This window comes from Empidonax traillii, unplaced genomic scaffold (assembly GCF_003031625.1).
Source record: "Empidonax traillii isolate 1590-97213 ecotype Southwest subspecies unplaced genomic scaffold, ASM303162v1 scaffold375:size1330703, whole genome shotgun sequence".
In the NCBI taxonomy this organism is placed as follows: Eukaryota; Metazoa; Chordata; class Aves; order Passeriformes; family Tyrannidae; genus Empidonax; species Empidonax traillii.
In genome coordinates, this window is record NW_020955568.1 from 140,516 (window position 1) to 165,515 (window position 25,000).

At 39.0% G+C, this 25,000-nt stretch overlaps 1 protein-coding gene across 5 annotated transcripts in view; it reads right to left on the reverse strand.

The window, feature by feature from the left end:
- Window positions 1–24,143, reverse strand: part of RALGPS1 (Ral GEF with PH domain and SH3 binding motif 1) — an 83,819-nt gene extending 59,676 nt beyond the window's left edge. For 2 of the 5 annotated variants that reach the window (XR_003572281.1, XM_027892981.1), the window contains exons 1-10: window positions 24,022–24,143; window positions 21,675–21,791; window positions 17,046–17,139; window positions 15,098–15,210; window positions 11,918–12,025; window positions 10,026–10,076; window positions 7,050–7,133; window positions 6,484–6,573; window positions 4,786–4,878; window positions 2,809–2,935 (exon numbers count right to left, since the gene is read on the reverse strand). Coding sequence is in view for 4 of the 5 variants with exons in the window: in XM_027892981.1 (XP_027748782.1) it covers window positions 2,809–2,935; window positions 4,786–4,878; window positions 6,484–6,573; window positions 7,050–7,133; window positions 10,026–10,076; window positions 11,918–12,025; window positions 15,098–15,154 (610 nt within the window). In the remaining variant the exon portion in view is untranslated. Of the gene's footprint in view, window positions 1–2,808; window positions 2,936–4,785; window positions 4,879–6,483; window positions 6,574–7,049; window positions 7,134–10,025; window positions 10,077–10,325; window positions 10,434–11,917; window positions 12,026–15,097; window positions 15,211–17,045; window positions 17,140–21,674; window positions 21,792–24,021 lie in introns of those variants that run through there. The other 3 variants (XM_027892980.1, XM_027892978.1, XM_027892982.1) reach the window with 3 other exon arrangements.
- Window positions 24,144–25,000: the final 857 nt, after the last annotated feature.

Genomic DNA, 25,000 nt, shown 5'->3' on the forward strand with positions numbered 1-25,000 from the left:
ATGAAACAGCGGGGATCCACCTACAGCACTTAAGGCAAAAACCTCTCTCACAAGATTGAAGTTCCTTCAGAAGGCAACTAGTTTTTTCCCTTATATACATGTTTCCTACCAGTTCTTTCCTGAAACTCTTATCATTCAAAATTTTCAGCATTAGCCCCACTGTTATATTCCAAGGAAAAAAAAAAAACACAACACAAAACGCCACAACTCAATGAACCCTGTGGATTATAACAGATGATACCTGTCTTTGTCTATCCTGTAACATACAGATACAACCTAAAAGATCACCAGAAGTGAAGACAGGAAAAAGCTGTAGACAGCCACCACACACGGGAATTTTCAAAACACTGTGACTGCTATTTTTTTCTTAGATCACACTGTGGCTAAATGCTTCCAACACTCCACATGACAGCCTTGCCAATCTCATGATCGATTGATTTCTTTCTTTCTCTCTTTTTAAACTTGGAAGACCTGTCTGAAAACAAAACAACTGCTGGATGTTTTAATGGTACTTTTAAACATACTAAGGAATATATTAGCCTCTCATATTACAGCCTAAAGTTGTAAACATACCAGTAGTTGTCTCCTGTACTGATTACTCGAAGGTTCAACTGCACCTCTCAGGATGCAAGGAAAACCTCACTTTAAAAGCGCAGCAACAGTGCTTAGTCTTTACAATCAGCAGGGAGAGGGTCTCTGATGCTTGAAACACGAAATACAACATGTGCAGCAGGATTCAAAAGTCTCACAGAGGCTGCCTAGACACTAGCAGGAATTTCAGATTCAACCCTGTAATTCAGTAACATGGATTTTTTTTCCTTTCACTTTCATTACCCAAGTCTTTTATTAGGCTTGTAACACATGTTCATTTCAGAAATATTTTAATTTTTATTTAGGACGGGCTTGGAGTGATGTCCTAACAACTGGACAGTATTAAAATATTCCTTACACAAGACCGTGAGCCAATTCCATAAACGAGAGTACTTGGACAACTTAAGTGGATGTTTAACTTCCCAGTACGTTCTCCAGCTTATTTCAATCTCAGGTTGCCATAGACGGAATGAGAACATAACTAAGTAACTTTCTTGCAGTGAGAAAAGAGGCTCAGCATGAAATGCAACCCCCATTAACTGTAGATCTTCAGACTTTGTCACTCTCATTCATTTGTTTTATATTCACTATTTACTCCTAACATGATCTATCAGTCTACTTGTTCATTTAAACAGACTAAAGAAGCTGTTCTATACATAATGCTGTCTTCTCCAAGAAAATACTTATTCACTGAAACTAGTCTCCTTTGAATATTCTGATAAACTAAACATTCCTTTAACCTGAAATTATTTTTTAAAAAGTTTCAATAACTCATACCAAGTTATCAACACATTTTAAGTATGGCCACTAGAGATGGCCAAACTTATTAAATAAGAAATATTTTAGATAAGCATCCACAGCAATTTGTGCTGGGACTCATGCTGCTCAACAAATTTGCAAATGACCTGAAAATCGGAGTGAACAATGGAACAAAAATCTGCTGATAATATTAACTAATTCAGGGGAGAAAAGAGAAGGTCTAACTAAGAGGAAGTGCAGAAGGATTTATGAGACAAGCTGCTTGGACAGTAAAACAGAAAATGAAAAAACTACAGACAGATTTAGATACAAGGGGGGAAAAAGTCCTAACTTTCCAAATAAAATGAAAAGGGCAAACCACTGCTAACAAAGGCATAATCTTGGGATTTCAATAAACAGTTTCTGATGGCTACTAAACGTCGAGCTAACAGAATGTTAGGACTTATTAAGCAGAGCACAAAAAACTTTCTGAAGTAACAGTATAAATCTAACCTGCACTTATACCTTGAATTTTTCAGGCAGTCCATGTGCGCTCTCTCCCGCTAAAAAAAAGATCCAGGACTGAAACACTGCCTTGGCACGTTGTCAAGGATGCCAAGTGGCATCTGTACAAGGCATGCTCAAGTAATCCAAGGACTCTTCCTTTTGGAAGAGAGGTAACTGAAGATTTAGTGTGAAGGCAACAGAGATAAAGACTGAAGCCCATCATGTCAGGAGTAGCCTCAAGTTGCACAAGTAACAAGGTAGGGTTTATCTAGTGAAGGTAGTAAATACCATGTTCAATTCCAGCAAAAAATATGGTACTGGACAGAGCTGCAGAAATCCTGCCAGCTGGGTGCTGAGCATGCAAGGAGTTTACAAGTGTTTAAAGAGAGAGTGCAAGAGTTCACGAACAGGAATCCATTGAGGCATTGTGGGTCACTAATACAGAGACAGCAATTCTGGTCCAAGAAGTCTGAGTCTTGATCTCTTGTTATCCAGGTTCAGTGATTTAAAAACATTACCCTTGTTAGCTCCAGTTTAGCATCATACTTAATCACAAGCAAAACCATTAAATAGTTCATTATATTGGACTACCTTCACTAACAATGACCTGCGTACAGAAATATTCCCAGGTGAAATACTGACAACAAAAACAGTTCACCAAATAGCTACTTGGTGCATGTCACAGAAGAATAAGAGACAGTGTGAACACTGGACAGCATTTTAAATACAGGTCTTCTTTTTAAATCATCTTTATGTTATATTGCACACGTATTTATTCAGCACCTGAGAGAAATACTCGTGCCAAAAGTACATATACATTTGTACGACCTAAAAATCTCAACCTAACCCAATTTTTTTAAATAGGAAGTGGAGTGAACCATACCTTCTATATACAGTATTCTTCATGTGCACAACAGGCTACATTAGTACTTGTCAGTCAATGAGCTACAGATATATAAGGTTCACACTCACCTAAATATGGAATTGTAGGAACCATTTTTAAGCTTCTGATGTACTCTCGTGTCCTCTTGTAATTATCTTCCTTAGACAGTAAGTAGTCCAACTTCTCAAAGGTGGTCTTGTCTTTACGATTCAAAAGCTACAGAGAAAATGCAGATCATAAAATTTTAAAAGATAAATTCCCACAAAGCCAACAATAACTTGCTGAATCACACAGAGTAAAGGAAAGCACAGTAGAGACTAAATTCATTGTCATCACCCAAACCAGTGTAATGTTTGAAAATGTGCTACCTGTTAAGAAAAACAGAAGAAATTCAGCACAAGTCTTAAGCTATGAACAAATATGACCATTATTTCTGAATACTTTGTCAAGGATTCCCATATCACTACATAAGTTTTGAATAAGCTTAGCAATATTAAATTTTTGAGAAAAAGTATTTATTACACAGTCACCAGTACTCTCGTAATTTACCAGAATTGCTGAAATCCTCTGAATTTAGAGGTACAAACAACAATGGAAAATGCTCTAAATAAATGTAAATTGTGCCATTTCAACAGTGCCTTATTAAAACTATGACAAAAATTTTTGGAAGAAAGTAAACCATTTTGATATTAAATCTACATTTTCTACTGCTAGACTTACTACAGAAAACCAGAAAAATATAGAGTAATGCAAAAATCCTAAAGTGACGGAAGACTGAAAAGTAAACATGAAATAGGCAACTGTAGCTATAAAAACACATTCCCTGTTTCAGCTGGTTTAAGAAACCCCAGCAGTATTTTTAAGATGGTTTTAAAAGCCAATTGAGTCAGAATGAGTGGAGAATTTATGGCACTATACACTGGCGTCTTGCATGTGTCCTTTCTGATAGCAGACAGCTGCTCCATAGCACATTCCTTCATAACCTCTTCCTCTGGAAAATTCCAGTTCTTGTACTACTTAGCTTGTACTATTAGCTGTTAATAAAAAAATAACATAAAAAGGACAAGAGTGAAAATATTTCAGAATAATGGTGCTGTTTTCTTTTAATCAGCACTGAGAATTTCTTGAGGCCCTGACTCTGCAACATATTTTATTTTTGAACTACTGTGTCTACAAAGAGCACAGCACACACTACACCTCTTCAGGTCTAAGTCAAATTAGTCACACACTGGTTTTCACATGGAGGAAATTTCCTTGTTTATCTTCCAACTTCAGCAAGCTGCTCAAAACAGCAGGCACTCACATTTTTATTATTTTTATTTTTTATTAGACTATAGCATAATTCTGAGCAATCAGACCATAAGAAAGTTACAAGCATTTTAAAAGCTTGATAAATGTAGACAAGACTGAAGGATAGCCATCTTTATTTATAAGCTCTGAACACTTAATGTGATCCATGTTAGGTGGAATACTAAATTATTGAGAATTACCTACTCCTTTGTATAGTTGAAGAGTATATACTGCAGGCCAAACTTGTAATTGTGTATTCCTCTTTAAAGAAATATTTAAATTTACTGTGAGTTTTGCTAAGAAATTTTGCATTCAAGAGATGGAATTTCTGGAAACAGAATTATCTATGTTTTTAATTTCTAAAATAAACAAAAATTTATATGTATAGCACAATAATAAAAAAATTAATGCTTGTATATCTGTAACACATCTTTTTTCTTCCTTCTAGGCAATGTATTAAATGACACACTATGTTTTGAATAATGGGACACTGATACATATTCTGTAGGAGGGTTTTCTAAGATTACTTTCAACTAAGTCCTCCTAAGCACATAATCAGTGGCTTCTAGAACAGACAGGAAAACAGGAAATTTAAAGGGAAAGACTGTCTACAAATACGCAGCCAAAACTCTACTTTCACAAAACACATAATTGATCACTGCTTCTGCTACCTCAGAAACAAGAATGTAAATTCCAGAGTTCAGCAATTCTGAGGAGTTCAGAAAAGTTTAGAACTCAAAGGAGACAGAAAGGACAATGGTCAAGGCAACACTTACAGCCCAGGTTTTGGTCAGTCTGAAGATGGGTGCGCTTTGCAGTGCTGACACCACAGACATCAGAGAATGAAGGTTATTCAGTTCTAGAAGCTTCTGAAAAAAAGAGAATAATAGCTTTTAGCACGTTGTAAAGGGACACAAAATTAACTGATCTCAAAGCTCCACTAATAAACCATGATTTTTTTTCATATTTCCATCAATGACTACAGACACCAATATTATCCAACGCTGTCACGTGTAAAATTCTTAAGACCACTTTAAAAGTTGCCAATTTTCCAAATATACCCATTGATACAACAGGCATTTCAGTTGTGAGAATACAAACTGTATTTGACTTGAATTTGTTATTTTCTAAGGCTGTTCATTCAGGAACAGAAAACAGGAAAAAATATTTGTCATATTGTTCTTGAAAATTAGTATAATTGGGGAAATTAAAAATTTAATCAAGCCTAAAACATTAACCAAAGATGCTGATGACCCTCTCAGAATTAAAACAATATTTGATTTTGTAATCTGTTTCACAGGAAAAATTTACCTCACTTCAATGTACTTTATATTTACTCTATTTATATTTATTTTGGCAATTACTCAAAACACATTGGTCTCCAGTAGACAATACTTGGGAATAAAGCTGTCTCAAACGATAATGCTTGCTACAACATAGTTCTAGTAAAACAGAAAAATGAGAATTGCTGTCATGGAGCTTCTTTGTAAACCTTAAAAAGAAGCTGGATTCATCCTTCAGTGATCCACTTATTCATTGCCCAGAAGCATTTGAGAAAGATCTGGACTTTATTGAGGGAAAAGAAGGGAAAGGGAAAAAGGAGAAAAAAAGAGGGCAGTGTTCCCCTTTTTGCAGGAGAAAAATCCCCCAAACAAACACTGTAACTCTTATTTTTAAGAACAACTCAGGACCTCAAAGTTGACCATCGTCTCCTAGAACTTGGACTATGTACTTGTGCCAGGAACTCACTCAGACAAATTTTCTTCTATAAGCACAAAAATACTAAGTAAGCTGATTGGAAATACTCACAATACAAAAAAAGTTTTGTATTATGTGGAAAATATTATTTTAATTACCTACAGACATACATAATTTCACACATACAAGATAAGCACTTGGGACTTTGATCCAAGTGCTGTGTCACACAGGGTCATAAAAATACAGAATGACCAGAGGTCATGGAGCAGATAAATGTATTTTTAAATAAATATATTCTTTATAAAACTTCAAGAGTAAAATGCAGTGCTCAAAATCACTACAATAACAGAGCTTTAACAGCAGTACTTTATACCAGCAAGTACACAAGTAGGAACAAAGTCTCACAACAGCTGTTTTAGAAGCGAGGAATTTCTTTTCATAAAAGTTAACTTTGAAAATGGTGGGAGACAAAAACCAGAACAGTTTACAACCACATCTGATATTAGCAACACACAGCTGACCATCAACAAGCCAAACCACTTTTAAACTTGGTAGGTAGAAGTACAAGGTGAGTCACACTGAACTGGGTAGTTTCATCTAACCAAGTAGAAAAGAGCAGTTGTCACGCCTTTATCCTATTCAAGTGGTACAACGTCGCAGATGTACTAAACCAGAACATTACCCTCTGCAATCTAACAATGGTTCACAGGGGTAGTGCAGAAACAAACGAAAAGCAATTAAGAGTTTGAACAATAGTATAAGAATGTTGCACTTACTTTAGCTATTTTCACAAAATGGCTCAATATTTCTGCCCTTATTTTTAAGGTCTGTGCTGTTAATATTTCTCGTACAACCCAAAAACTGACCTATAAAGTAAACACATATAACTTAATTCATTTACAAAAAAATTTACTTTATTAGATGAAATATTTGCAAGCTTTCAAGATGCTCCAGGGAGAAAACAGGGTAAGGAAAGAAAAGAGTTCTTATCCCATGAATTCTCATCTATATCACTGCAACTACCCAAAAGTTTTACCACTGGGTATAGGAGGTAGGTAGAGAAGTGAGGCAACACCAAGATAACTGAAAGAGCAAGTGAAACACAGGAAAAGGAACAGAATTGCTAATCTTGTACCATGACACAATAGCAAAATACATTAGGAACAAATGGTCCAGAGAAAAAACATGAAAATGTGGACAAAGCAATTGAAAACAAGAACTGTCATTTAAAAATCTTAATTCTCACTTGGAAAGATAGTCTTAATTGACAGGAGTAGTTGCATTTATACTCAAAGACAACTGCCAAACACTACCTGTCCATGACAGTAACCAAATTATTTACCTGGTTAAACCTCCTAGTAAAGGCAACAATATTTGGAGCGAGGACATGTTTTTCTTTCTTATTCCATCCACAGCTGGCTAGTTCCTAGAAAACACATTCCAAAAATTCCCTTAAAAACCAGAAATGAGTCCTCCTTAACACCAGTTCTAAATCATTTTTCTTTTCTTAGAACCACAAATTCAGTTTCAATCAAAATGCTGTTCAACTTTCCAAATGTGTACTACTAACTTTTGACACCTTTACAGGAAAAGGTAAAATCAGCCAAAGAAAATTCTGCCTCTGAAAATCACTTTGCACATGATGATAAGCAGAACATCCACTAGAGATCTGGAGGTCTGCATGTGCCTGTGTGAGCATCAGGAAAAACACTTCCAAACATATTCTGAATCCCAATCACCAGCACTTAAACATTTTGCAGATAAAAATGCCAGTCTGCATCTGACAAGATACATGATCAGTCTGTGTCTGGTCATATGAGACTGGAAATCATATGTTTATGTAGAAAAAGAATCTCAGACACTCTACTAGAGTCAGCAAAATCTACCTTTGTCAGAGAAGTCAAAAAGGTCAGTAACCTAAGGATTAAGCAGTTGCCAGAGGACTAGTGAGCAACAATGGAAAATCCTCTGCATGACAAAATCATTTGACGAGGCTTAAAATTTGGACTGGATAAGAAGGTTGATAAATGATCCCACACACTCCTCCTGAATTTTTTTTTATACTGCTGAAATATAGTGTGTTCTAGAAGCACACTTCGTCTCTTTTTTTGTATGGAAGAATGCTGGCAGCTTCCTCAATGCACGCAGTCACAAGAAACTTTCCTGCCCAGTGTGCAAGAAAACCCTGAAATTTGTGTAGATTGCAAACTTCAGGACTTGAAAAAAGTTCTAAATAAAGTTACTTAGAAATCTAAAATGTAAGGGTAGGTATTTCTGCTGAAGAACAAAGAATTGCTAACCAGACATCCTCTTACTGAACTTTGCACAGTAACATGCAGACGCATTTTTTAGTAATAGCTGTCAAAAAGCAGGATAAAACCCCAGAAAGTGCCAGGTTTAAAGGATGTTTGTGTGTTGGAAGTAAGACTTGGCAACCAGAACTCCAAAACGTTAAGTATTTCCATCCATGCATAAGCTCATGTTAAAAGACTAAAACTGTAAGTTTCAACCAGAAAATGTTAACCCTCTTAGTCTAAGAACTTACCCAGTAACAAAATGGAGGTTGACGACAAATACACAGACTATTTCTTGCTTTAAAACCTAGTCCTACAGTTAGTAAAATTTCAGGATAGAAGCAGTTGTTTCCTTGTGGCAAACAAATAATATTGGTAATTCCGATGAAGTGAAAGTCAGAAAGCACAATTAGAAAACTAATAGTAGTTTATGGCAACTGCTACTTATTCACAGACCTGAATTCTAGAAGAAGCTGAAAATACATTAGTTTTTTCCTGAAAACTCCTCACTAAGTTACATTTATCTGCCAGAGTAGCATTTCAGGAAATTTCATTGCCAAAAGTCAAAACAAAACGATGAGAAAGGAAAAGAAAAGCAAATTGGTATTTTGTTTCGCTATAAAATTATATGGAAAGATGTTTCATAGCAACTAAAGCAAATGCAAAATTCACTTCAAAATGAGTATCTATAGTTTTGTATTTTTTTTTTTGATCATTCATTTCCTCAGAGTATGACACTGGCTCTGCCTTTGGCAGAGGTAGTTAAAAAACCATCTGTTTTAACTGATATTTTTCTTAACAAAATTTCTTCACGAAAAAGTATCCATGTATCAGTTTGTAAATACTGTGTTAGCAGATTTTTCTATGGGTATTGATGGTTTCTTATTGCATTGTTCATTTGCCATTTTTCCCCCTGCAGGAAGGAGAAGTCTCCCCAGCTGCCTGGAGAACATATGTAATTTCAGAAGCATGCAAGTGTTTTCAGCAACAAAACTGTCTTGGTGTTTTTTGAGGGGGAGGGGAAAAAAAAAATTAATTTCTCTGACAGGAAGCACAGACATCAGATAGACAAATTTTTATTTTCTTTCCTATACTTTCTCAAAATACAGGGTTGGTAATCTCTCTGAATGACTGTAAATATAATACAACTTGTTTTGCTGGTGACCAAACTGGATGTACTGAGCTTCTACTAAGAACCTTCTAGACTTGACTGCCCCTACTGATGTTGTCAGAAATTCAGTTCCACTGACAGAAGGGAGGAGTGGAGTTGCCCGTTATATATTCATGATATTCCACCTAAGACAACAAACCATAATGGATCTAAGGACATGTTCTTATACTGAAGCCCCTGAAGGAGGAATCATTTGATTCTTGTACCTTCTGCAGGAAATAAATTTATTTAATCAAGATACCGATGACATTTTTATGCAAATTTATTATATTCTGGTAACTATCTTTACTCATTTCTGAAGTTCTTATTTTTAATTTCCAAATGCCTATGTTAACAACAGGTCTCAAGTTTCTTTCTTAAGATATTAAAACCTTAAAGGACACTAAGACATCAACTTTTAAGGGCTTGGGCAGATTTACTCCCTCAGAACTGAATCTTAGACATGACTGTACAAATTGAAAAGCTTACCAAGTGGCTGATGCAGCCTAAAATACAGGTTATGGCCAGAGGCACGAGTCAAACTCTGAAATCAGAGGTGCACTGAAAAACAGCACCAGAAGGGAGAGTAAAGAATTTTTACGTTTCATAAATTTATCCTGAAGAAACACTCAACCCAAAGCAGGAGAGGAAGACTTCCAGAAAAGCACAGTCATGTCCTTTGGCAACAGACAACAAATCAAAGTAACTCAGGCTGGGGTATAGATTCACAGTGCTAACAAGCAATAAGCCTAGAAGAATATTAGTGCAGTGCAAGAAGGTGAGCATTTTTGAATAAAAAAGCATTATTTAAATGGTTACATTTTCTCAGGCACTATATTCCGAAGATGTAAGCAGACAGTTTAAGAAAACCTACCTCAGGTTGTATAGCTTTAAATACTGGCATATCCATCAATGTTATCTGACTCTGAAATGAAGACATAATTTTAAATCGTGTAATATGAAGAGCTAACAATGACATATTTCCATCTGCCCTTCAGTAACTACAAACCATCCGCATGTTCCTCACAGACCAGAACTGACCAGCCTGAGTTTGGCCCCCTTGCTTCAGGTTGATACACAAGCAAAAATATCCTATCTTGAGAAGGCATCATGTTACTTTCTGGTTGTCCCCAGGTAAAGAATTTCAGTACCTGCGCCAGTCAAGGGGACAAATCTGTGCTTGAGAGTCTTCCTCTTATGTAATGAAGAATCTAGACAGTAATGGTAGGAAGAATTATTTGCCTTTTACACAGAGAGTGGCATACATTTGACATTCACTGGGTTGAAAGGCAATAATTATTATGTGTTAATTAGTTACGACTGGAATATGCTTTAAGGGGGTCATACAGAGACTTTCAGTCCCCAGACGCACAACTAAATTTCTAGTTTCTCTGCAGGCTGGTGAGGTCTTTGTTTTGCTAATGGCTACAGGTGGCAAATGGGACTAGAGAAACAGCTTACAGAAGTTTGGAACTGAGAGTTAAAAAATATGTTACAATGATATTAAGGGGGTGTGGCTATATACAGGTATGTTTTTAAAGTGTAGCATTAAATCAAGACCCTCATCAACAAGCTTTCATCTCAAACCAATAGTAGTTAGAATAGAAAACTATCTGTTTTCTGTTTTGAGTTTGAAGTTACAAGCAACCTTACCTTGACTTGATCATTTTACACATACATTTCCAGGTTAACCACAAATGTAGGACTACACTCTATGTTCTGGGCTGTCTTTGGACACAATATTCATATTGTGATGAAATCAGGCATATCTGTTTTCACATAATTTTACAGTCCTATCTCAATTATGGCTCTGTTAATTTCTGAAGGTGGTCCCTGGCCATGAATCATCTGAACTTGGACAAACAGGAATGATTTTTAACTGAGTTGATGCAGATTGTACAGATTTTACAATTTTACCTAACAACAGCTCTCATCTGTGTACTGTGTATTAGTGTTAAAAAAGACCCACAAGAATCTGTTCCAAAGTGACAAACTTATAGGAATAAGGTAGGTCTATCTCCAAGACTTTTTTGGTGAACACGTATTATACGAACTTTTGCCAAATAACGAAACATCATTTTGATCCTTAAAATGTTAATGAAAACATTCCACTAGGTGCAGTAGCTTTTATCCTCACTCCTTCCTGCTCCCCAGCAAGCTAACACGCAAATTAAAAACAAGGGGCAAGGACAAGAATTGCACTGAATGTTCACCAAAACTGAAGTTCTATTATCAGTTTAGCACTGAAAAACTGGTATTAAGGAATGCCAATTGTTTTCTCTCTACAAGCTTCTTCCCTGCTTTTAAGAAACTGATTTCTCTGAGAAACTAATGTTTCAGCAGAAAACATGAGTATTTGTGGTTTCAGTTAAAAAAAACTGAATCAGACTGTGTTAAGAGGGCGTGGTGGTATTAGGTCGAAGGTTGGATTTGATGATCTTGCAGGTCTTTTCCAACCTTTAGGATTCTATGATTCTGTAAGTAACATGTTTAAACCTATGCTAGGATTTTCTAAAACACTAGTAAAAATTCAAATGGTTTCACACAGAAAAACAAATATGCTGTGTCAGGTCAGTGCCAAGTGATTAAATCCAAAGACATGTTTATTTTGCTAAAGTTGACATAATCAGAAATTTGTTTTCAAGAACACTGGAAGTTCATTTTAAAATATTTTTTTTTAAGCAAAAAGGTTTCATAGATTTTTTTGTACCCTGCAAGCCCTGAATGTTATATAAGCTTAAATGCAAAAATAACATTTCTACTTACAGCAAACTCCTCAGGAGTCACTTTCAACACATCAAATACAACTGCATCATAGCTTTTATTGGCATAATCTGAACTTCGCCCTTCCAGAGAATCTGAGCTGCTACTACCCTACAAAGAAAAAATAGTAAGCTTATCTGCAGAATGATGAATTGCATCTCAAATTCAGAAAATAAATATGTGTAAAAATACTAAGTAATGACAACAAAATGTATGAACTTCAAAAAGTTCAAACTTCAATTGTAAAATTTAGTTTAGTACTGTTCGCAAATCTTTCTGACTTCCTTCTGCAGACTTTAGTGACATACAATTTCAGCTCTACAAAACTTCCAGCTTTAGTAAACCACTTTTAAAATCACAAACTAAATAAAAGGGTGTAATATTTAAATTAAATATGCAAGGTAAAGAGTGGGTAGATCCAAGTCCAGCTGCTCTACCCCCAACATTATAAATAAAGGGAAAAATTAAAACATCCTGAAATTTAACTGGGAAATTACTGATTAGGAAGCCTGACATTTGTGCTGATCAAACCCAAGAAGAGAATAAAGGGGCATTAGTAGAAAGGCAGACAAGTATGCTGTATCATGCAAGTGCAAAGTCAGCATTCAGAAAGAGAAGCACTGCCTAAGTATCTACAGATGTGTGGGTAAAGGATCAAGATTATCACAGTCTTGTTAGACCTCCAAAGATTTTTCATGTGGTTCATCACTCCAAAGCCATTACGCTCTAGCCATTAAGCACAGACTGTCCTTGCAATGATAAATAATTAGTTACAAGACAGTTGTTACAAGAACTAGAAATATGTAATCAGCAGAAAATTATGCATAGGTAAGTGATGTTTATTATATATTCAACAACCTAGAAAACAGTGTACACTTGTTGCAGACTATGGATTTTCATTTTATCTATGTAATGTGGCAAAAAAAAACCCAAAACTGGCAATGAGAAACAGAAAAGGGTCTTCACAAGATTTGACTAAGTTTGGAAAAGGAAAAAATATATAATGCATTATGAATATGCTCCTTTAAAAATCCATAGTGCACCCAACTCTGGAATATATATGCAGTACAAGTCTCCATCTTAAAGCTGGAGAAAAGTACCACCAATCCCACATTTAAAATGCGTGCTTTACTGGGTAAGCTTTACTGTAGCTGATTTATAATATTTCATCATAATATTAGAAGGAAGTAGAAAAAACAGAAAACCTCAGTGGGGCAGTAATTCCCAAGCAGCGCTCTGTTGTGGTTTTGCCCACCAGCTAGTCCCTGGGCTTGAGGATGGTTTTGTCCAGGTGGATTTCCGGACAAAAAGCCAATCAAAACTCTCAGTAACGCCTTTGCTAATTACATATTTAAGAAAAATGGAAGAGAAGGTGGGTTGCGCAGTTGAAATTAGAAGCAGCAACCATGTAGGAGAGGAGGCAGGCCCTGAGCGGGCCAAGGCCCCCTCCTCCCCTAGCCTGAGGCGGGGGCAGGTGTGGCACTGAAGCCCCCCTTCTCTCTCTTGTAAGAGAGTGGAGGAAAAAAAAAACTTTAGAGGACTGTCTGCTTGGACAGAAACCGCTGCAGAAGAATTCTGGCAAAGAGATAAGGGACCTCCAACGTCAAAGCCAGCAACCGTAGCAGAGAGAAGAAAAGTTCGAAGAGGGGGCTGTTTCTTCCCCCTTTCACTCTCTCTTTTCAGCAGGGAAAAGACTGAAAAATAAATCCCTGCTACCTGTGAAAGATTGTTGGGGTGAGGAGACCCCCATGCGGCTCACAAAGGAGCTTGTGGATGTACAAGGAAGCCGAGACTTCACAAAAAGGACTGAAATGAGGCAGAGTCCTGTTGAAGATTTATGACCCTGAAAAGAACGAGGCTTACACCGGAGCGAAAACGGCTCAGGTAAGCTTGGGATCTCAGTGAGAGATCCATGCTGCTGGTGCTGGAGATTTGTGACCCTGAGAGAGCCTACGCTGGAGCAAAAACGGCTCGGGTAGGGATGCTGGGATCCATGTGTGAGATCCATACTGCTGTTGAAGATTTGTGACCCTGAGAGAAAGGCTTATACCAGAGCGAGAGCAGCTGGGATAAGCTTGGGATCCAAGTGAGGGATCCATGCTAGCATGGATCTCCATGTCGGAGAGGTCTATTCAAGGACTGTTCTCCCATGGGGAGGGACCCCCACAGGAAAACACGGGTGGACTCATAAGCCATTATCCCCTGTAACCCTGTGGTGAAGATCCATGGTAGGCAAGTGCCCCCTTGCAGTCCATGGAAGAAAAGACCTTCAGGGCCTGGGTAAGACCCAGCCTCCAGTCTTAGCCCAGGAGGGGGGTATGCCCAGCCCTGGAGGCCAACACAGAGCAAGAGAGAAAGAAAAAGAGTTCCAGCTGCGATGAGAGTGCTGCAGAGTTATTGAAGAGACCTGGACCTCTGAGAATGGAGAAGGAGACTGCTTCTCCTCTTTGGACTGATATAAAGGAGGGAGAAGTGTTTCTGTAAATACATAGTACTTTTACTTGAGTAGAATTATTGTAGATATAGTTCTTTAGTTTTAACTTGTTAGTAATAAATGCTAATATTATTTTCCCAAATCAAGTCTCTTTTGTCTGCATAGACCTTCTCTCGACTTGAAGTAATTGTGTGGGGGGTGTGAAAGGAAACTGACCCAGAGCAAAACCATGACATGCTCCCTTGGCTCTCATGGAGCTGTGCACTGCAGCTCAGCTCAGAATGGGGCAGTTTCTGGAAGCAGCACAAAAAAGCTGCATGGTCTGCAAAGGATACAAAAGGTTAACATCAACAAAATCTTAAGAGCAGTTTCTTACTAGTAGACTAGTAAATTGAAAAAAAAAGAAGAAAAAATACAATTGGATATTTCTGACTGGCTCAATTTTGATGGTACATTACATTGCTCTCAACTCAAAAATAATAAATGGCTGCTCTAAGTTACAGAATAACAGGTCAAAAATGTTATTTAAAACTAATCAAAATGAGTAATTATCATCAACAACGACAAAAAAAAAGCGTCTGTGAACACTAAGAACCACAAAGTGTTCTAAAATTGCTCTGCTGTCATGCCAGTCCTTTTCCTTACGTGGTGTGGCATTTGATTAGTAGTGGAAATGGCTTCTGTGAAAGCTGAAAAAAGCCAAAATTTCCATTTTGATATAGGAACTAATAAACTCCAAGGAACTGTACCTCTGGAGTGGCAGAGGTGACCATCACATTGGCCATGAAGTCATTCCTTTTATACATGCTCTCCCCAAGATGCAGAAAGTTTCAGCTCAGCCAGCAGTGGTTGAAAACAGAAATTCCTGCAAAGCAAACATATTTGGGGAAATAAATGAAATTTACAAAAACACCACACCACACCCACACACAAAAGCCACTCCATAAAAGAGATTTCATTTTTCTTTCTCAGAGCAAAGAACTTACGAAACAAGATTATCTCAGGATACAGATTCTCTTTTCTTTCTCGGGGTACCAAACTGTAAAGGAGTACAATCAAATATCGCTAAAGCCATGCCAAGTCCTTATCCCTACTTCCACTCAAATCAGGAATTATGGGGAAAATAGAGTATTATTTGTCATTTACATTGAATTAGGTTATATACAAAGTCCCTGCCAGACAGTATGCATCTCGAAACTACAGGCTACCAAGAACTGCTTCCACAACTACCAAGTCAGATCAAGCTCTGGTTCTCTCTAAACTCAGCAAACAAACAGCAGGGTGATTTCATCATTTCCAATAACACACACAGACGAGTTCCATGGCCACCACTGCCTTTGACTGCTGCACATGGACTCTGTCAGTAAAATCTGTAGTTGCTCAAATATGCAACTAGGGATACTGCTGCATCTCCCTCTGCATTCTTGGTCCTTCCCACAACACTGATTACACCAATAGGAAAATGCTGGAAATGCAAACAGCTGAGAATAAAAATAACCTCTTATTTTACTCTCTTTAGAAAAGTCTTCACTCCTCATCCCTACAAAGACAAAAAGCAGTTCTCCCCACTGTCTCACATGAAACAAGGCAGTAATTATGCTTCAAATAATGCCAAAATCTCCTGCTAGGCAAGTCAAGAAGCAACTTCCTTTATCTTGTGTCCTGATAAAATTAACTCATATTCTGAACACTAACAGACTGCAAAGTATTTCTAGGTCTGGAATTGCTCCTTTTAGTAATTTTGTAGACGTAATTTCTTGAATATGTGGCATTTACATCAGGGCCACAAAAATACACTTGTGTCATCCTTCCCTGTCTTTTTGACTAGGCTTTCCAGTGTGTGGGGGCTCCAAAATGCTCTGAAAAGGGAAAGAAAAATCCCACATGTGAACTGCCATACTGCCTAAATTCAGTTTTACTCCAAATTTTAATGTTCATTATATCCAAATGAGACAGAAGTGCTCTAATATCTGAAACCAAAAGCACCAATGTACTTTTGCCTTTCAACATTCAGTACATACATAAAGCTTGCAAGGCTAAAAACTTTCATTCTAGAAAGCATCAAAATAGATTTTTCCCCCCAAATGTCTCAAATATAATACAAGCGCTAAAAATGCACCGCTTTTTCCTCTGTGCAGAGGTTTCCCCAAGATCTACATCTACGAAAAAAATACTTCTCTACACACCCATCTTTTTTGTTGCCTTGAGGAAAGTCAGAGAGAGCAATTATCCTTTTAAGTCAAATCCATCTGGTCATTTGAAGTATTTCCACATCTGCTATCTCAGAAAGTATTGCTCTGCACAAAGAGTAACACAGGAGCTAATACTAAGCCAACCGTAATAAGAGGCTGTCAGACAACATAGAGAAAGGTATTAAAAACAATGCTCCCCCATACTTGCAATATTTCCCTCCAAAAAGATTTTAAAAATTTCTGAAATTCTGAAAATTATCAAAGGTCCAATATGTTGGCAATAAAAGGTAAAAAGTTACTAAAATGATATATAACTTCTTTTTATACCTTTTAATTCTTACAATTTCTTTCAACTTGCTCAGGTTAACAATTAAAATTATGCATTACACAAACAGTGCTAAAAATCAAAACAACGAAAACATCTGTTTGCACAGAGGGTTCACATGCACATTGCAATAGATCTCATTCAGTCTGCGAGAAACAAAGTGGATAAATCAGGATGCAAACATACATACCACCAGAGGTTGTCTGTTCTTTGCCAGCTTAACAAACCCATTGAGATACGTAGCAAAACTGAAGACAGTGCAAGAACAACTAAACTGGAAAAAACCAAAAACACCATCAAAACCAAGCACAGAAGTAATCCCTATAGCCATTATTTTACCAGCATTTGTCAAATTTTGTTATTTATGCACAGAAGTGACATTTTCTGAAAGCAAAAATGCAAATTTCACATTGCTGTTAGTAATACGCATGTAATGCAATTCAAGTGCCCATAACTTCATTCGGTACTAGTTACCCAACTCACAAGAAACTCACTGAGACTCTTAAGCACAGATGCCACCTGTGGCCTAATTTCTGAATGCCAGTAGAGCAATCTCGGGAAGTTACTGACTATTCACACTCCTCTCAGCAAATAGAAGACAAACCATGTCAGCAACCACTGATGATCATTGTTCTTACTGATTTTCTTGTTGGAGGAAACAATATTGAGCTAGACAAGTTAACTGGCTTAGCTGATTTCATACCCCATTTACTTACTATTTTCAATAGTTGGTTATGGTTTTCCTAATACCACTGAGTCATGAACTGACAGCTGCAGCATCCTTTTAGGAAAAAATACTTGAGTATTTTACCAAAATATAACTCTTCTTTCTTAAGTTTAAATTCTGGACAACTGGTTCAGTGAACATAATTAAAGAGCCCTGGGTCCCTGCCTCAGCACTGATAAAATTGGTTGGAGCCAATCAAAGTTATCAGTTGGGTTTCCTTTTATTTTTTTTTTAAATAAATTTAGAGTAGAATAGAGTTCCAGTTGGAAGGGATGTACAGTGATCATCTAGTCTTACTGCCTGACTGCTTCAGGGATGACCAAAAGCATGTTATTAAGAGTATCACTAAAGGCCCTTAAACACTAACAGGCGTGGAGAACCAACCACCTCTCTGGGAAGCCTGTTCCAGGGTGTGACCACTCTCTCAAGTAAAGAAATGCTTACTGATATTCAGTCTGAACCTCCCCTGGTGCCGCTTTGAACCATTCCCTTATGTCCTGTCCCTTGATCCCAGGCAGAAGAGATCAGCACCTCCCTTTCCACATCCCCTCTCAGGAAGCTGAAGAGAGCAATGAGGTTGCCACTCAATCTCCTTTTCTCCAAACTAGACAATCACAAAGCCCTCTGCTGCTCCTCAGAGGATATGTCTTCCAGAATTTGGTACTGGGTAGCAGAAAGATTAGCTGTCAAGATGAGGGAATGAAGAATACAAAAGCACCTACCTCCCACAACACCAACAATGCACTACTGCACTTCATTGGCAATGCCTAGCGTAAGGATACATTTACAACAGACCATATAGAGGTCATATTCAGTTCTGAATTGTTTTTCATCATTGCATTAATTTTTCTCTTTCTTCACTCCTAAACTATTCCTCCAGATGTTCACCATTATAACCTTTCTTTCCTTGGTGAACGACTGACAAAGTCATACTCAGATGCTGCGGGCGTAGAGTACAAATGGTAATATGCTAGCACACCTAGCTAACATACTGAAAGAGGAAAAGGACTCTATTATGAAAACAGAATCAAACAATAACAGGGTTATATTTCTGCCTCTGTGCTTGCAATCAGCTGCTGATGCGAAACTTATATCACCAGCTACACCATGTCCAGCTTCTGTCCAGAGGCTCTTAGGGGCTGGCTGAGGGGTGGGGAAAAGTTCAATCTCTTTGTTTTATTGGTAATAAAGACCAAAAGGCAATTAGCATCACAGTATCTAAAACCACACACTGCTTGTTCTCCATATCTAGATATTACATACCATTTCCCCCTCACACAGTTTCTTTTGTTTAGTATCATCATTTTAATATTAAACCCAGAAAAAAAGTAAATTCAAAAGGATTTCAAAATCCTTCTGAACCAGCTGTTTGTCACTGCAGTGACAGAGCAAGCCATCCTGAAAGGATTTCGAGAGGAGAATTTCTTTACACCTTTCCAAGCAGCAGCTGCTGAGTGTTACATGGGTACTTGCTAACCCAGAGAAATGTTAACGCACAAGCCTCAGAAGCAGTGAGCATCACTAGTACAAGACCATTTTATTCCTGACAGCATGCCCTCCCCGAGGTACAAACAGCACATATCTTTACTTAAGCCCTATCCACTATCACCTCTCAACCCCCATTTCTCATCGCCTCATATACAATTTCTACAAAGTGGAGAAGCAAAAGACTGCATCTTCCAGAGTAATGGCAGGAATCATCCATGTGAACCCCACTTCCTTCAATAAACAGCAACCTCTGCTATCAGAGCTTTTTCACCACATAGGCTTCATGCACAAACACACATCTGAGACTGGACAGTGGAGCTGTGTAAACCCTCATAACGCTTTATAGAAAAAAGCTCTTTTAATTTCTAAAAGTCCTTTTGAAGTAATTCAACATTAGACCTTAATGGACATTTTGTACAACGTGAAACATGCCTGAATTTAAAGAATAATTTCCTACTAACAGTTTATTTAAGAAAAAAGCAATTAGGCTACAGAAGTGTAGTCATATAAATGTGATGTCTTTTAAAAGATCCTCATAAGAAAACAGTTTTGTGTATTTCCAATATCCACTTCACCTGAAAGTCCCTAATATATTTCATTATGCTTTAGGCAACAGTACCACCTATAGATAAAATACACCATGGACAATTTAGCATGCACATTTTTCATGCACATCCTTTTCTGAGAAACTTGCTACTATAGTTAATGATGAATAATGAAAATGTAGGGGAAATAAAATTCATAATTTACTACATAAATCCCTGTATTGGGCTGTGACAAGATCCAATGATGGTATATCTTTTGAAGGCAAACAGCATACTCAAGTTTAGTGCAGAAGCTTACACCAGTCACTGTTACACTACCAGCACAAACATGGAAGTTGAGCAAAACTAGCAAAGCGTGTCCCAGATCTAGGATCACTAGACCGGGCATTCTTCAATAGATAGAAATAGGATTTTAACTAAACACACTACAAATATTATTAAGGGACTGTGGATTAATTCAGCTGACCACAAATTGAAATCACTGAAGTAAATACTATTCTTCTATAACATGCATCATTCCTGAGTAAACAGGCTGCAAAACTGATTCGTGCAGCAACTCCCAGCAGCTGGCAAGAGGTCAAGTCAAACTCAGGAAAAGCAGATTCTGAATTAATTTTCCATACTAAAATTCTCCCAACTCTCTTGCTTCCACCTCTCCAGTGCATTTACTGAGATGAGTTCAACTGTGAGCAGGGAAGCAGCTGCTGTCATGAGTTTAAGAAACAATTTCAGAATCCACGTCCCAAACTCTTGGGTATTATGAATACACAACTTATTTGAATTATACCTAACAGTACGTTAAAAACAACACCCAAAGCATAGTGAGGGTTTTAGGATACACTTTACTTGACCAGTCAGGTGTGATGCTAGACTGCCATGGATCCCTTTGTTGGTTGCCCCCCAAGTCAAATTCCAGCTTTTCAAAATAACTGTCATAGGCAACCTAGATACAATGACATCTGTGGCAATCATTACACCAAAAAGGTAAGCTACCATTCTACAAGGTGAATAAAAAGAAGGTCATCTTATTTTTCAAAATGATAATGAATGCAATGTCTCAATCTCCTAGTTTAAGAGCTGCATGCACAATTTCATAACAAGAAGGCTGTTATAATGCTCCTAAACTGTCAAAAAGTATTTCAAAATTATTAACTATCTCACAGGATCTTGAGCTGCATGTCAGAAGACTGGTTTAGAATTAGTTGGTCTGGAAGCAATCCTCATTCCAACTCATGATTGTGCGAAGACCTGTCGACTACAACACACACAAGAATTCAAGCAATCTATCACATCAGATTTTACAATCTAGCCTCCTGCTGACACTTTTTATAAGTACCATCCTTGAACTGCCAGTCTTACTTTCCTGAAAGAACACTGCATTGCTATTTCAGCAGCCACTTCTTTCCCACAATGCAGGTGGGAGTTCTGCTGCGACACTTTACATTATCCTAACCCAGATTACGTGCAGTCCATATACAGCAGAAGCCACTCTACAAAACTAGCTCATAGAGGCTGTATGTTAGCACCTGGTAAAAAATAATGAACCTTTATGACCATGCAAACAGCCATCATATGTTAACTGGAAATTACTCCATGTCAATATAACATGAACACAAGGAGGAGGAAAGCACTTCCACATGTCAAAGGGAACAAAGTGAAAAATTTCTAGGTTAACAACAGTAACTACAAAAGCAATATATGTCCTCAACAAAAACCCAAATAATACATAAAAAAAAACCCCAAGTGAAGAACCCAGTACCATCTTGATCCATATCAAGAGAAGAGCTGCAGCACTCTCTTCCGCCAAGTCCTCTGTCAACAGTCACTACCCTTCTTAAGTCTGCAAACTTGCATAGGTTAGAAGGTCAAGATATATGTCTAGGGAAGTTACACCTTAAGGGAATCTCCATGAAACAGTTACAGAAAAAGAAAAATATCTTAAGTTCTCTATCAGAAGAGAACTGACAGACAGTAATCTCTGCAATCTGGTATCAAGTGTAAGTGAAAATATAAAAATACCTATAACTTCAAATACAGTTGCATACTTACAGTGGAGTAAGGCAGCTGTGCACTCAACCCATTTTGGTGCACACCTCCATTAGTCCTTTGTTAGGTCTAGCTCTGGCTATTCAGCAGGTTTATCTCTTGTTTAAAAGCATGACATTCCTGTAAATAAGAGGAAACAGGATTACAGTGACATTTGCTTTACAACTCAGTTCTTCTGTAACTGGGGACTGTTCACCTAACACATGCACTCTGGTATTTTTATTTTTACTTCTCCTTCTCAACTTTCACTGCTAGTTCCCCATTCTAGTTTCACTGGTATGTGACAAACTCTCAAACAGAAGAAAAGAATATATCACAGAGGGAAGAGTAACATATTATGAATTTCATAACTAAATATACTCCAAATATGTGTCTGTAACTCTCCCTCATTTGGTCAGTCAACACAACGTCCAAGCCAGTATGGGCTGCATATTGGTTCTACTCACTTCTTTCAAGGTGCTTTATGAATGGTAAATGCTACTCATTCTCACATTTTCCTCAAGGCTTAACTAAACAAAGCAGAATGAACACAAACCCAAATACAGTAGTTTTTCTATCTTTGTATCAGCAAATAATGTTATAGTTCTTCCATCAAACATGATGAGCCACAAATCTGAGAAAAATACTGTTTTGGTAACTTATTTTGCTAATGTTTAGGCATATTAGGCATAGCTCTTCCCTTTTTTCCTCTTTTGCCTTACACCAACTTTTGTAACACCTGATGTTTAACAAAATTATACATCAAATGAGAAAAAAATAATCTAAAAGACAGCTCCTTTCATACAGAAATTGACATGAAAATCCCATTAAAGCCTATGTTGCTTTGAAAGCTAAAAATCACTGCAGATCACATGGCATTACTACTGCTTCTACCACAGTCTCTATTTTCCTTCTATTCTTAGGGAACCTCCACATTGAAAAAGTGTATCTTCAAGACTTTAAATAGCTTATTTTGATGCCAGTAGGAATTGCAGGTATCTTTTGCTGGAAGAGCAGTATTCTCTTTACACACCCAAAACACATCCAGTAAGTACTCCCTGCATGAGCAAATGTTCATGAAAGAAACCATATAAGAATCCAAATGACAAGTCAAAAATGAGTTAGCATCCACTTCAGTATTTCAACCAAAATGACTGACATAATGCATGTTGTCCATCCTGCATGATGTAGCATTTTAGTAAAGGACAAAGCCTGTAATTAATGCCCATTCTAACTTTGAGATGTCACCCCTTTACTAAAGTAAGGCACGTAAACAGAAATATGAATAAAATAACTTGGTTTAAAAAGTTTTGTAGTATATTTCTTCAAACTGGTGCTACACCATATTGGACGGGCAACATACAAAAAACAAACAAACAAGTGTTTGTAGTTCTATCCTTTACAGTCTTCCTATCCTACTCACACATAAAAAATAACTATTAGGCATGGTCAACATGAGAAAAAAAAATCTAACTTTAAAAGCATCTGTTGGACGTAAAAGGCTAGAGACTGCTACATTCATATGTCTTTAAGGCAAAACATACCTGTCCATATTTTAGAGAGACCAACACAAATTTCATTTTTTTTCAGTAATCGGTAAGACAAGAGACTACATATGCTGTTTTGTTAAGAACAACAGGCTGCAGACAAAGGGCCTGATGCACTTCCACAACCGAGAATTTCAGCAAGGGTTCCTTCTCCACTACGTGCCAAAGTCCCAGAATGACTGAAGCCTCCTGGAGCCAGATCAGAAACTGGATGGAGTGATCTGAAAACAGAACTCAGCCAACCAAGGCTCTCAACAGGACCTGCACGGTATCACTCCCACGATATACAAATAGTTTTCAACTTTATTCCTAAAGACCGTTGGAGGAGAGGGAGACCTCTCCCCCCACCCGTACCAAAGCTATTTCCGCTGTCCGCCGGCCTCGCACCCCGAAGCACCGGCCCCACGTGTCCGCACGGAGCCCCCGCCGGCGGGCAGGGCCGCACCGGAGCGTCATCGCCCAGAGGGTGGGGGCCAAGGGCCCTGCCGAGAAAGGCCGCGGAACACGGCGGGCGACCGCGGAGTGGGAGGCGCCGCCCGGCCCAGCCAGAGCCCGGCGCCCTCCGCCTGAGCACCTGCCGCGCCCCGCAGGAGGCGGCCCGGGCCCGGCACGGCCGGCAGCGATAGGGCCGCACCTCGCGCCGCCCCTCGGAGGCCCGACAGCCGCCGGCCTCCTGCAAGCAGCGCCCCCGGAGGGTGGGCGCCCGGCTCGGCGTGGCGCCACAGAGCTGCGCCCGCAGCAGGGGACGGCGGCGGGCGGGCGAGGGGCTGCGGGGGCCGGTCCCACCTGTCCTGCCGGGCACGCGGGGCTTGTCTGTGTCTCACCTGCTCGAGGCCAGCAGCTCCCAGCGTCGCCCACAAGCCCTCTCTGCGCGGGGACGGCACCGAGACGGGGGTGCAGAGGAGGCGCCCTCAGCGCCGCACCCACCGATCTGGCCCTCGCCGGTGCCGCTCCCACCGCCGAGGACGAGGCCCAGCCCGGCGGGGACGGCGGGGCGGAGCTGGAGCGCGCGGACTGACGCGCGTGCCAGCCAACCGCCGCCCCGCGCGGGAGCGCGCGCCAATGGGCGCGGGCGGGGCGGGAGCGCGCGAGCGCAGGTGCCGCTGCGCCGGCCTTGGCCACGCCCTCCCCCCGCGCTCTTGGCGCCCCCTGGCGGCCCCGCGTGTGGTCTCCGGGGCCGGCGCGACCTAGCCCCGAGGGCAGGGTCACAGAAGTGCTCCAGGCCCCGGCAGTGACCTGACAGAATAGTGTGTGTTCTTCCAAAGCCATTTAAACCAGGCTTTGTGGACCTCTTGAAGATACTTTATTGATACCTGAAGATACGAGGCGAAAGAAAGGTGCACCTTTCACTGATTGACAGGTTCTCTAAAAGCCCCATTCAGTGCAGGGCTAAATCCAGCCCCCCACACCGGGCTCCAGTTTTGCACGTTAGAGAACAAAAGCCAAGTCAGAGTACCTGGAGGAAGCTCCGAGATACTGCACGATGCCCAAACTACGTTGAGAACGCGTCTTTCCAGTTTCCTGGTTGCTAAAGGTTTTCAATCACTATCAAAGTTTAAACATCTTCAGACAGCCCAATTAAACTTGTATGAGCTTGCTTTTCAAAGCAGAGAGATTCAATTTGAGAATAAACTATAAAAATTGACATAAATTTGAAGTTTGCTTGTGAGTACTGATACAACTCCAATAACCACGTCAAAGCCAAATGCACTATATGGGAAGGTATTTTCCCTACATTTCTCTCCCCCTCAGAGAGGCTGAAGAATTAAAATAATTTCATGTGAATCACCAATCATTTAACAG